A 14,039-nucleotide genomic window follows, 5' to 3' on the forward strand; every position below is an offset into this window, starting at 1 on the left:
GCCACTGTGTGGATTGGAAAATTCTTCCTTGGTTTCATGATCACAGCATGCTCGGCCCCAGATGAAATGTCTGAGACTCAGTACTGTGTACTGTGCACATCTCAAGGTGTAGGTTCTCTCATTTTTAATTTCTTTTTAAACAAGAAATGTGTCTGGTTGGAGATGATGGGACGTACACCAACAATCAGAACTGCATTCTTTAAATGAATCCCTACAGCATTGTCAAACGCTTTCTGACTTTGAGAGCAGCAAAGTACTCAAGGAAGCCTGGAACAAAGTGGGGTAATTGGTAAATGGAGTTGCACGTGTATAACTCTGTAACTGTGAAACGTGCATTGAGAAGCAGTGCAAAATCCGTGATAAAGTAACCACTTCATTTGAATCAGTATTCCTGCCTTTCGTCACACCTTAACCACGAGCTGAGCTGCTTACACAGCTGCCCAACATGCAGTTGTTCTGTTTTACAAGCATGTACATAAGCAGTTGTTGACTTTTTTTCTTAAGGTAGTCGAAGCTCCTGCCTTGGATTCGTGGTAACCTGTGGATGACTGTTTCAAAGGTGCAGGTCATCCTGCAGAGAAGTAGTGCCATCGTTTACACATCCTGCAGCCTTTACAATTGTGGGTTTGGTTTCTGGTTTTTTTTCTGACTACCCAGTTGTGTAGAACTAAAAGGAATACTTTGGGGAAAAAGTACTGCTAGCTGTTAACGCTTGGATTTTTGTATACTAAAGGAATCTTGAATTAGCCATCCTGATCCTGCTTTAAATTGTAAAGACGTAAGTAAATGAACAGTTCTTACTGCCATTATGATGGATGGAAAAAACCAGACTGCTAGGTAACCTTTAAAACTTACTCCAGTGTTTGTATCTGACATATAATTATGTATCAAGTGATGAAAATTCAAGGAAATATAGCTGTAAATATAATGCTAGAACATTATTTGTATATTTAGTGCACTACCATACAAAGAATATTATCAGCACCTTAGCTTAAGCTTTTAATCTTTGGTGCGTTTATTTATTTGCCCAATATATGGTAGAAACAGAAAATTCACAGTGTGTAGAAGTGCTTTAATCGATGTGACAGCCTGCCGTTAAGAAACAAACAAAAACCAGATGAGAAACCACCTGAGAAGTTGTTTTGTGAGCAAAACTGAGCCAGGAATATCAAAGCTGAATGCTGGGACACCCCTTTCCTGACGTACTGTGCCTTGCCCTTTCAGAATGGCATGAAGTTAGCAGGGGCTGTCAATACCTGCTTTGCTGTTCCTGTGTTTGTGCAGTTGCCTTATGATTTTCTTTAAGCTCTTAATTTAAGATTCCCTCACGACCTATTTGACGACTGCTAATAATGCAGTTGATATTATTTAATTTGATGGGTTTTTTTATTAAATAAAGCTCCTAAGATGTATCTGTTTATAAAGTATTCCTAGTAATAAATTCTTGTACATAATTTGATCCGTAAACTGTTTTTATTTAGTGTCTGATGTATAAAGTTACGGTTTCTGTCATTAAATAAATGGAGTATTGTCACAGATTACTCTCTTAAGCAACCTTTCTTTTCCTGTTGGAAAGGTTTTAGAGTTATATACTCCTTCTGTCTTCTACCATCTATGTCAGTTACTCCAAAAGTAACGCCTCCCACTTACTTCCATGGTGCAAAGAGCACAGTAAACTATCTGATAAGAGTGTACTCAGCTACAAAATGTTATTTTTCAGTATGGTCACCCATGAAAATCTGCACCAGCAGAGGTGACCCACTGTGTTTCACAGCTGCTCTGACTGCATCCAAATATGCTTTATTTCTTTCTTATCTAAGATTTGCTAGTTTCATTATTACTCCTTACACTGCATTGCCCTATTTTGCATCTGCAACACTGGAGTGTAGTTTTGTTTACATACGAATGTGAAAACCACCTGCTGAGCATCAGCCAACACTAGAAACGATTACAAATAATGGAAAGTTAGGGGGAAAAAATGGAGAACTGTGTTTTTATTACGACTTGCATTGCCGTAGATGAATATATTCGCTCTTGAAGGCAAGTATTAACATAGGCTCATGACCTGGAAGTTTCAGAACTCTCACTACAGAACCACACTCTATCTGTGCATCTGTTCCATTATGAAATCCAAGAACCAAATCCAGGAATGAGGTCAAAGATGAGTAAAGGTTTTTTAAGCTCTCACCGTACGCAATTTCATCAGACAGTTGATGTTCAGCTGCTAGCTGTGACAGTCACTGCCACTCCTGCCTACCTATGTACCTATTCATACTGCAGAAGGCACATGCTGTAGTTGTTTAAGGTTTACTTGGTACCTCAATCCCCTGCTTGGGCTCCTATCACTCCTAACTTTTAAATGGCAATTGACAGACACTTAAGAGTTATATGCGAGGTTAAAATGAAACAGCTCATGCTTCTGATTTTATAGGTACCCATGGGTCTATCCAGAGACAATGGCTCAAAGCTATTTAACAATTAGCTTCCCTAAGTAAATGCTGTGTGTGGTTTTCAAGATGCAAATATAAGAACAGTGACTGATTCCAACAATAATAAGAAGAAAAAACAAACAAACAAAAAACGGGAAAAAATAAGGAAGGTTTCAACAGCATCAAGTGAAAAGCAAACTGTTAATCATCCAATTTAAATGCTATCACTGCTCCACTTCACATAGGAACACTATCTCTACAAATCAAACTGATTTTGGAATGTATCCTTCCCATCTGTAGCTTATAGACAGAACTTCTCAGCCTTCTCTGGTTTATAGGGGATTAAAAAAATAATAAAACTCACTCTTTTGGCAGAACACTTTTTTAAGGCTACTAATTGTACAGATACAAAGCCTTCCAGTAATTCTGTAGCACCTCCTAACAGATTTATGTTCTTACCCTGCAGCAGCCTAGGACTAGTTCTAGTTACACCATGATTTCTAGTCATTTAAAATCCGTTTGCCTCTTCAGGAAGCAGAAGCAGATACTTCCCATGGCAGTAGAAGTTTCTGAGCTTCCTCACAACGAAAGCTTTGACAAAACTACCTCCAGCATACAGAAGCACAGCACAGTTCTGACAAGGAGGTGCTCTACGAATCACGAGCCAAGCAGAAGTGAAGTGCAACAAGCCTGAGTGCAACTGTGGCTTCTGGCAGGGTGAGGATGCCAGTGACTTAACATGTGCTTTTGTCAAAGTTGTCCAAGTGCCATAGTTCGGTAACCCACTACAGGGAAATACACCCACAAAGTTAAAAGAGCATCATCTGTTACCTCACAGACAGGCAGCCTGGTACTTCCTTCTGCTGATTAGAAATAGAGATTCTGAGTCTGGACAATACACTTTGTATGCTTTTAAAGGAATGAAATCAGGTGCTGCACCAGCAATGCTGGAAACTGCTACTAGTAGCTGACGACTAGTAGCTTATCTTCTGTATAATTAGTATTAAATGAGTTTGGATACACTAACAACCCAGCCACAAAGAAGGTTCAAATGCAGTCTAGGCATGGAAACGGCTACTGATAATTACTTCTGCCTTCATCTCACGTCTTAAATGTTTTACAACCTTCCCAGGTGCTAAGTCAAGCTTTACCGCTAAGCAAGCATAAACCTTCTGAGTTAAAACTCTAAGCTGTGTGGAGAACACATTTCAGCTACTGACAGGCATACACATCTCCCTGTACCAGGCAGCCGAAGTCTCTGAGAACGCTCTCGAAGCACGTAACATAGCTACATCAGGTAGGTCACCGTTATTTTTAGAATTCCTGAATATTCTTACCAAAAGCAAACAAAAAATAATCAAACAAAAAACCTTGAAATACAGCCCTCCCCCCTCACTACTACTATATTCAGACTATAAATACCACAGAGGATGCCAGAACTCCAAGTTCCAGCTAACATTTTCCACAAGTATACTTTTCAGATCATTTTTTTCTTTCATGAGACAATAGACACCTTTGTAACTACAAGATCAAGCTTGTCAGACATTCAGTCCCGAGCGGATTTAGGCAATCCTGATTTGATTTTCTTCCACTCGGCACTGAGAAGGAACTTGAACTTCAAGTGAGACAGGATCTCTGCTTACCTTCAATTCAAATCTAGAAGTTATTGCAGTCTCTCACAAAGACTGTTCACGGAAGTAAATCAGATAAATACCAAACTTCTGCTACCTGACTTCTGTGAAAGCTACGTCCTAGCAAGTCAGCTGTTCTGCCTAGAAGTACAAGGAAATTGTTGCAATCAATGCCTGCTTCAGCCAAAGAGTTAGAACAGGTGGCTGACAGCAGGGTTAATTAAGAAAGAATAGGTCTCGCTGTCACCCTCAGTCCAAGTCCCCTTTCACTTACTCCTAGGACAAGAGACCAAAGAACGTATCAAGTAACTGCTAAGGAGCAAGATAAAACAGCTGCTCAATATTAATTCCTACTATCTTAAAGAATACAACCATATGTAGCAAGTGAAATGCAAAAGCTTCATTTTGCTTTGCCAAGCTCCAGTAACACCCAGGACTTTCTTGTTGTTTTTGTTTTTGAAATAAACCAAAGATTTTTGCTATGGAAAAAAAATAATGTATACGTTTTTATGTTACGTTTATAACAAGGCTTTTAAAGAAAATAGTTACAGGTATTCAACTGCATCAGACTTCAAAAGAAAAAAGGATTACACATACAATACAAAAATACAAAAAATATTTTTTTAGAACATACAAACTCAAAAGTCTAAGTGGTCAGAGCTTTCCTAAAATGAAATAAAAAAATACAACTGAAGATGCACTTTCCTTTCTGCACTTGCAGGTTTAAATTTAGCATGAAGAAAGGCTTGAGAGAGAGGACCAAAGCAATTAATATACCCAATTCCACAATTAGTTCCAGGTTAAAAGGAAAGCAGTTGTTGACGCTGTCGGGTACTTGAGTCCAGAATGAAACTCAAGTTTTTTCAAGCTTTCTTGTTGTTGTTGCTGCCTTTACTTTGTCATTTTTACTGCAAAAAGGCAGACAGGCAGGAAGAGGAGGAGTTTGATTTCTAGTTGACAGCAAAAGCATTAGGACTGCAAAACAATTTCTTCTTGAAGTGGATATCGTCCACCGAAGTCACAGGCATGGAGGCGTTCTGTTTTACACGGCAAGACAGGGAAAGTGCATCTTAAGATTTTTCATACTTAAGCAGTGAGTTATTGATTTTTGGTGTGGCTTTTATTCCTTCTAGGCATAGTAAAGAAAAATATTTCAACCAAACAGGAAGCTTAACGTACACTATCTCGTCCTTTCGGTGGCAGCCTTTGTGTACCGCTAATTACCGCACTGAATATTAGCCTCTATTTAACTCACAAGGAAATGCTAACAAGCACTACTCAAGGCTAATGACTTAAGAGGAGCACACTGAAAATACTGATTTATCCTTGTAGTGAATATTCTTTACAGACTGTATCTAATATACAGACGAGGCCCATTTCCTCAGGATGAAACAGGCCACAAAAAGTTACACATCCTACATGAAGTTTTAAACAATATTAGAGCTAAGTTACCAGAGCCACTCAGAGCAACAGAATTCCTAGTTTGCAGAGACTTAACGAAAAAGTTAACTGCAGGGGAAAAAGAAAAAATCCAGGTTCTTAATGTTTCCTGTTTAAGTTCTTATTCAAATTAATAGTCCAGTAACACTTCTAGCACAAGACAATGCTCACTCTTTAGCAGTATTCCCAGGAGTCAACTGCTTCTCCTGTTAGGAAGAGGGAGCCAGAAATAAGAATGCAGGAGCACCCTATGTTAACCTGATTAAAGAGACAGTAACCTTTTTCCTCCACCTTCATTAATCACTGACAAAAAAAAAACCAAAACAAAAAAAAAATCTTAAAAAAGGTACCACTCCAATTTCTTTATTATCTGTAACCTTTTGAAACTAATCACATGGATCTACAAAATTAGCAAATGCCTTGAGATCTGTATACAAAACATAAATTACCTCTAATTTCAAACTCAGTTATTAGTGTACCACTCAAAATCTTAAAAAAGTGGCTCCAAAGATAGTCTTACACCATTCTTAAAAAAGGAGACTGTTCCTTTAATGTTACACCCTCCCCTCCCCCCAGACACCCAAATCTCAATCCACGTTGTTTAGTTATTCTCTTGGTCATGGATATTTCCAAGATGAGATTTTATATTTCGCTCCCATAGCTTCTGGTTGTCAGAAAACCCATGCTTTCCTTTATTGAAGGAATTTGGTCCTGCTGAGGTTGGTGTATCCCTGTGAAAAGCAAAACAGCATCAGTTGAGAAGGCCTCTTTAAGGACAGTAATTTGTGCAACAGGGCATTGAAAAAAACAGTTTCAAGTCCAACCTGCTGCCAGGAACTACCACACGTTTCTTTATTTCAGTTATGTCAAGAGTCCGAGCTGCTAGCAACTGTTAGCTGGTGAAAAAAACTCATCTGTTTGTGGTACATCTAGACAGTGATGAGATGAGACAGCAGAGGGAGTGGAAATGGCAGCTAACTCCTGCTAGCTGTGAAGAATTTGTAGTATAGGCTAAAAAGCTGAGGATTCAAATCTACTGTTGGAGAAAAAAATCCACTGAGCAGCAGTAAGCCTCCAACAGCTGCAGGTCAAGTCACAGGACTGACTTTAAACGCAGCCTATAACGATGGACATCTTTAAAATACATAAGCTCAGGATTAATCTCTTGCTTCAGTGAAGCCTTCCCCCTATTTAAGAATGACCCTATCATGCCTCAAATCTGTGTCAAGCAAAAGAGCAGTATATATTTACTTCAAAAGTAAACCAGTTGTTTGGGGTTTTTTTGTCTCTCCAGAAGATCATCTTTCTCTTGCATGTGTTTAAAAATCCGAGCAGATTATGTTACCTCAGGGCAAGTTATAAAACAGGGAACTAGCAACATGTAAGACCCAGCAGCAAGCAAAAAGACTTACAGTCTGCAGCTCCTGACTATATAATCTCCAAGAAGAAAACTAGCTTTTATGTAACACAGAATAAACTTCCTCCTCAGTATGAAGGCAGCAATTTGACCCAACATACAAATGTAAGTATACCACTTCTAACCTAAAGTTGAAACATATAATCTATATTAACTGCACTTGTTCCTGAAGGAAAATTTTTTGAACCTATTCCACCTTTCTGTATTTGTAAGCCATCTGCAAGACCTGACCTGAGCTTGATATCCTTCCATTTTCACCATTCTTCAAACCACAGTTCACAGCTGACCTACCTTCCAATGTTCTTCATACGCATCTTAGCTTCTGGAGGCATTTCTTCTGGTTCACTCTACAGTGGAAAAAGGAGTTCAGAGTGTGGCTGGACACTATTTTAAGAACATTTCAGTGCTAAGTTATAGAATACAGCCCTACAGGAAAGCAACGTGATTTATTAAAAAAAAAACCAACACAATTCCTCTGACCTCCTCTGAGCAAGAAGGAACAGCAGCATGACAATTAAATACAATCATGACAAAAATACAATAAAAAAAACAGAAGGAGCACAAGTTCTCTTTGCTTGCCCTTTATCAAGCCCAGAGAAATCAACTATTAATTCAAATGATGTATATTTTGTTTACATGGAAAAGTTATCAGTATATTTAATAATTTCTTGAACCAATGCAGTACTACAGAATTGCACATACTTAAAGAGAAAACAAAGAGATGCTTCTAAAATCAAAAACCCTGTCACTCACACCAAAAAATATTTAATGACCGGCTATCTCCCTCCCTAACTCTACCCAATACCAATGGGACTTTAAGTTGTGTCTGTCACTGGCTTGTTACTCACATCTTCATCTTCATTGAAAGCTGCTGCTACAGAAAGAGTTTTTGGAGCAAGGGTTGGAACGGGCTCTTTAGGCTTCTGAAAGAGACCAAATATACAAGAAAAGTAAATCTACTAACTCAGAAAAAAGTGAAAAAAAAAAAAAGCTACCCTTTGCATTTTAAGTAACGCGGTATAACTAAGTCAAACATTTTCACTGAAACTGAAGGGGGCAATGAGGAGGAAAAGTAATTTATTTTGAATCAGAACAGACAAAGGTTTCTCTCTGATGAAAGGGAAAATGGCTGCTCATCTGTGCAAAAAAACTCCCTGAAAAGCTGGTTGAGCCTTCTCAGATTACAGCTCCCCACAAGTAAATCTCAACTTACTAGCACACTGCAGGGACACAGCCAACGGTGCATGACATCAACACTTACATCAGAACCAAAATAAGCTGTTGTATTAAGAATTTTTCTACACTACTTCTTCCATTATTCTTTTGGAGTATTGTGATTCATTAATGCCAGGAAGCTAAATACGTGTATTTTCTTGCTTTCCAACAAATTAACAGCTTTCTGGCTTAAAACAATCTGATCCTATGGACCACGCACTCCATGGAGGCCTGAACAGTATAAGAGTCCTCTGAAAAAGTACTTATTAGATTTCCAGTAATAACCTCCGCTATTTCAAGCACATCAAGCTACTGAACTCATGAAACAGAGTTAATTCTGATGTCTTCTCTGCAAGACCACTAAGGAGATGCTGAATCATCAACAACAGCTTGCTTCAACAGCACTTCTATCTAAATCAATTATATACAGTGCTTCATCCATCATCGCTTTATTGGTTATTTTGTATACATTAATATATTGGAAGCTGATACTGCGGAATAATCCTCAGGCCACTGCCTACAGCTCATCCAGTATCCTGTAATATATAAATACTGTGTCATCTTTTAAAAGCATCAGCTCCAGAGTATGGGTAGCACACTAAGAAAGAAGAAAAAAAAAACTAAAAGGAAACAGGCTGAGTTACAGCACTGTCAAATATGGTAGAATGTCAATTACCCTCTAAACTCAGTGAGCCAGAAATCCAGAGATAAATATACTGCCACTGGAAATAGCTTTCTACACGAGAAATCTGAGTTTGCTAGTAGCTCAGAAGGCAGATCTGCCAGTTTTTCAAAGTCTGGTCTGACCTAATTGTGTTTATACCCTAGAATGCTGCCAGCATACATCTCCTTCCCATGTGAAAATAACAGACCACTCCTTTCATCTTCTGCAGATCTGCACAATCCTGGCACTGCAGGTGGAAGTCTTTCATGATTACAGTCTGAACTTAACCCAGACAAGGATCTATAACCTATCCATCATAGTGTGATTGGGAAGTATAAATGAACTGTTTAACACAGGGGCAGCATCTGGCTTCTCCTTGCTTGAGCTAGTACAGGTCTACTTTGTAGTAAGGAGAAGCATCAGATTCACATCAGAACAAGCACAAGGATAACCTTCACTGTGTAACACAGAGCACGAGAATTCTTAGAGACCCATGTAATGAGGTCTCATCTCTTGCATATTATTTCAACTGTCTTTCCAAATAAATCCTTCAGCAGGGCTATAAAAAATGCAACAGTAAATGAATCACGCTGACCTTGCAAATAACAAGCTGAGTTATGAAAAGCAAACTATCCTTCCCCATACAAAAACAAGATCTTCAGAGTGGAAGATGACTTACCAGCCCAACCAGGAGAGCACTTGCTTTCATGAAGCTTTAAACATCCCAGGTAATGAAGCTCCCAGCTCTCATTTCAAAGCGACTTGAGCATCTTAATGAGCCTGCTCATTTCCCTTAGGAAATTATTCCAGACTATCAAATTTCATTATGGAATTATTGTGTATATTCAGAGATCTACAGTTAATTTCCACCAGGTCTTACGCTTGCTAAGACAACTGACCTTGTATTAATCACCTTAAAGTACTTACATATGCATGACTAGGTGGCTCTGCAACGCATTCTTAATCTTCATCCAAGTTACCACATTTCATTCAAGACTTCCCTTGTGCAAGGAAGCCTCCCCACAGTACGTCCCCTTTGCCTCCTTTTCCTTAATTTAAAAGCCCTCAGACAACTTACATTTGCTGCTAGTTTGATGGATATTGCAGATGCCTTCTTTGATGTCTGACTGCCTATGGAAAATCCAAACTTGGACATTTTGGCAGGGGCAGGCTTTGTGGTGAAGTCTTCAGCTTCTTCATTAGCTGCCCGTTTCTCTGCGCTGCGACTCGAACTTTCCCCTCCATTACTGGAAGAAACAGTCTTAGTTTTCACAGGTTTTTCTGCCTCTTCTTCAGGTCCTGGTGAAGTCGAAACAACTTACCAAGATGAGCTATTTTTACTGAGCAGATTGATGGGAGCAGCAACCTCAAAAAGCATTATACTTTGAGTGCAATAGGTTAGGTGCTTTTAGTGACAGCAGTTGTCACCAATGTACATTTAGTGGACAGCAAAACACAAAGAAGAAACCGCAAGCACTCCACTATTTATACAGAACTTCTCACGTACGAGCCAGGAAAAGTATCTTGAAGTACAATCTATTTAGTATGGAAGTCAAAGTTCACGTAGTAAATTAAACGCAGATGACTAAATCTCTTTAGGGTTTAAGTTGCAATAGATAAAGTTTCACAACTAGAATTCCAATTCCAAATCTAGAGCAGATGACCTAAGTTAAAATTAATTCTACTAAACTTTTATAAAAACATGTCCATGCCAGTCTCTCGGCCTGTCTGGAACAACTCTAAGATCAGGGAAGTGACTACAGTGAGGCCGGCTGTCTCAGTCATGTTTCAAGTCACTGCTTGTCCGCATCTCATCTGTAATAAATTTGCCAAGCTCTGCTTGAGGAAGGAATCAGCACTGAAAAAACATATATATATAGATTTCATCTTTTCTATTTTTGCACAAAATCATAGAAAACACAGCAGTTGAACAATGGTCCACAGAAGAAGGATGACTCGAGTCACGTTTTCATTTCCTATAGACACGGTTGCCTCAACTACACCAAAGGACAAAGGTGCCCTTGGAACACTCACAGTGAACGTAGCAAACACTTCAGCAAAAATAAAATTCTCTGCTGCTGCAATAAGCAAATCACTGCAGTAGCAGATGGGGAAAAAAAAAAAAGCATGCATTAGAGAAAGGACAGGCAAGTGCTCATACTATCAGCCTAAGAAAAAAAAACTATCAGTGGTTTCTCATCGTATCAAGGTGAGAAAAGGACTCTCTGCAAACAGCAAATCCAGACCATGAGGGAAGAAAACTTTTTGGCACTGCTCCCTAGCAACACAAAGCAGATAAGTAAAGCAGAGCAATGCGGGAGAAGCTAGTCTGAAGTGGGGTCACAAGATTGTATCTCTGAGATTAAAAAAAAAAAATAAGCAGAGTGTCAGGAGAAAGGAAAATTAAGGACATGAGGAAATCTTGAAGGGAAAAATGAAAGACATATGCTCCACTCGGGCAGGTTTGTTGGGTTGGGTTTTGGCAGTGGTAGCTATTTGTTTTTGCTAGTTGACAAAATAGTGAGAGACAAGAACAAAAATTGATTTCTCGTTCACCATTAGGAAGACATTAGATCACTAATTTATTTATTAAACTGACGTGAGAAATTCTAACTTATCTCTATTCAAAAACTGCACAAGTCTCCACCACTGATTTGAATTATAAATATGAAAGCAACAAAGACAAAAGAGAAACAGGCCCCATTTTTGCTAGTGACCTTGGGTAACGGTTGCTGTCTTAGCACAGCTTTCGAACAGCGCTCTCCAGGGCTATGAGAGCTTGTTCATGAAACAGCATTAAACAGAATATTCAATTACAAGTCTAATCCAGGTATATGACAGCTTGTAAAGTGATGTGAAGGCAAAGATTCAATGGCCTGAAAAGCTGTGAACAGTTGATCTAGAAGCCTGCCTCTAAAACAACCACAACAACCCAGACCTAAGGTCGCACTGGGCCATGCCAGGTTCCTAAGCTCACACTAACTGGAAGCTAAATCAAATTACACTACTCTACAGCTTACTACTTTGGCTGCAAATTCTAGAATGCAGCTGAGCAAAACATGAAGCCTAAGACAATCTTGAGTTGTCTGTATCAACTCCCACACTGACTTTCTCACTCTTTTTCCATGAAATGTTAAATAGCTTCCCTCTCAAAATTAGATCTTATCGCCACTGTTTCTGCCTGGCTCTACTTAGGACAAACTGCAGACTGCTGAAATAATTGGCTTCCTTATAAAAACTGGCCTAGATGAAGGTGCTACAGATGGCTTAAAACGATTGGCGGGAGGAATGGTAGTACTATTTTATTTCCAGAGGAAACAGCTGGAAATGAAGATGCAGACCATTCCCTAAGCAGGTCTCTGTTATTTCCTCAGCCAACACAGACATATTTTTAAAGGCTTTTTTATTATTTTCTAGAGATTTCTAGATGGTCCTATTTCACCCATCACAAGCACCGCTGCTATTTGGAAATCTCCTCTGAGCGGTGCTTTTTTCATGGATCATATCAACAGTATTCTCCGGTGGCAGCAGCAGGACCCAAGGGAACAGCATGAAGCTGCACCAGGGGAGGGTCAGGTGGGGATTAGGAGCAGGTTCTTCACCAGAGGACGGTGGGCACAGCCCCAATCTGCTGGAGTTCAAGAACGTTTTGGACAATGCTCTCAGACACAGGCTTTGAACTTTGGTTGGTGGTGTGTGGAAACAGGAGTTGGACATGATGATTCTTGTGGGTCCTTTCCAACTCAGGATGCTCAATAACTACGATAAGAAGCTACACTGCTTCAAATGGAGTTTTCCTCACAAGCATCAACAAGCTGCGTGCGCAGGTGGACATCTTTAAAAACAACCCAGAAGGCTCTAAATTGCTTTAAAAAGTCAATTAAGGCCAACGCAGCGTAACTCATGTTCCAGCACACCAAAGAAGTAGGTGGTACAGTATGGACTCCTGACAGAGTACTACTGCCCAGTTATAATATTCCACACACAGAGGGGGAGGTGAAAAAAGGCAGAATGTGGAAGAGTCCAGGAACCTCCATTCATACTTAGGTGATCACAAGATGTAAGATTCATTCTTAATACTGTCTTAATTGGTTTACAAGCCGAATTAAATCTTCTGACATATCAAAGCAGCATCCTCTGTGTCTAGCTATATTTAATTCAGAACCAGGGAAGGGAAGCTTTAGCAAGTCAGTTTTCTCAGTTTTAAGTCACAGAAAAAAAAAAAAGCAGACAAGAAAGAAAGACATGATTAAACATTCCAGGAGAATTGATGACTAGCAGTACAAGAGGAGACAGAAATACCTAAAAACTAAAAAAAAACAAAAACAAAAGACCAAAAAACCTCGTGATGCTTAAGATGGCACGCAGGGGATATTCACTGCATCAGTAACCCCCAAGGTGCTACAGCTGTTAAAGCCAATCTTCAGGCGTCTCAGCGGCAACCGGGAGATTTCTCTCCGTACACGGCAGAGTTATTCCGCGTATTTTTTAATTAAAAATTAAAATTTAAAAATAAGACAGCGACGTACCGCGGGCAGCGCGAAACCGCTGGCCACAAGCGCTGCCAATGGGCCGAGGCGGCCCCATGCGCCGTGCCCGGCCCGCAGCCTCCCCTCCCGCGCAGCCCCTCAGGCCTGGGCCGCCCCTCTCCCCAGGGCCGGACGCACGGCACTGCGCGGCCCACACCGGCCTGCCCTCCCGGGGGCGGCACCCCCTGCACCCCCCCACCCCCGGGGGACTCCCCCGATCCCAGCGCGCCCCACGGGCCCGCGGCGAGAGGCGCTGCACGTTCACCTCCTACGGGCGGCGGCCGCCTCGCCTTCTCCCCCTCCGCTCTGCCGTCCGCCATTTTCCCCCGCCTCCGCCTCCCGCGCTGCGCATGCGCGCCGCGCCGCCGCGGCCCCACTGCCTCCTGCCCCTCCCACGGCCGTGGAGAGGCGCAGCGGGTGTGACGGAAGCGGAAACCGTGCGGGGAGGGCGGGAGAACACCAAGCGACGCACTTCCGGCGGGTAACGCCCTGCGCCAAAGTCATTCCGCCTTCCTTCCTCCAGCCGGCGGTACGCCGTCTCCTCACGAGAAAAAAAAGTCGTTGGGCCCCCTTCTTCCGTTTCCCGTCCGCAAAACACTAATTGCTATCGGTCATTTGAAGCACCAGGGTAGGCAGCTGATGAAAACAAAAGGCTTTAACTGCCTGTTTAGGCATCCGGGTGTTTCTCGCGTTCCTCCGGTGCCCATCGTCACC

General features: G+C 40.9%; 1 protein-coding gene across 2 annotated transcripts; it reads right to left on the minus strand.

Annotated features, from left to right (window-relative positions):
- Positions 1-5,840: 5,840 nt before the first annotated feature.
- PCNP (PEST proteolytic signal containing nuclear protein) lies at positions 5,841-13,693 on the minus strand. Of its 2 annotated transcripts, XM_065741995.1 has the most exons (6): positions 13,591-13,660; positions 10,119-10,654; positions 9,875-10,043; positions 7,766-7,840; positions 7,209-7,264; positions 5,841-6,231 (listed from the first exon to the last, which is right to left on the minus strand). In XM_065741995.1, exons 2-6 carry the CDS (start codon positions 10,172-10,174, stop codon positions 6,102-6,104), a joined length of 486 nt encoding a protein of 161 aa, XP_065598067.1. In that variant the 5' UTR covers positions 10,175-10,654; positions 13,591-13,660; the 3' UTR covers positions 5,841-6,101. The 2 variants fall into 2 exon arrangements, with proteins under 2 accessions (XP_065598067.1, XP_065598066.1); XM_065741994.1 differs by lacking the exon at positions 10,119-10,654 and having other exon boundaries at positions 9,875-10,095; positions 13,591-13,693.
- Positions 13,694-14,039: the final 346 nt, after the last annotated feature.

The sequence above is a fragment of the Cyrtonyx montezumae genome, unplaced genomic scaffold, assembly GCF_038088225.1.
Source record: "Cyrtonyx montezumae isolate F1298 unplaced genomic scaffold, pur_monq_1.0 scaffold_3, whole genome shotgun sequence".
In the NCBI taxonomy this organism is placed as follows: Eukaryota; Metazoa; Chordata; class Aves; order Galliformes; family Odontophoridae; genus Cyrtonyx; species Cyrtonyx montezumae.

Coding starts and splice junctions, on each gene's coding strand:
- PCNP (XM_065741994.1), bottom strand. CDS start 13,645: ATGGCGGACGGCAGAGCGGAGGGGGAGAAGGCGAGGCGGCCGCCGCCC. Junction 7,265..7,765: donor CTTTCAATGAAGATGAAGAT/GTGAGTAACAAG, acceptor TTTCCACTGTAG/AGTGAACCAGAAGAAATGCC. Junction 6,232..7,208: donor CGTATGAAGAACATTGGAAG/GTAGGTCAGCTG, acceptor TGCTTTTCACAG/GGATACACCAACCTCAGCAG.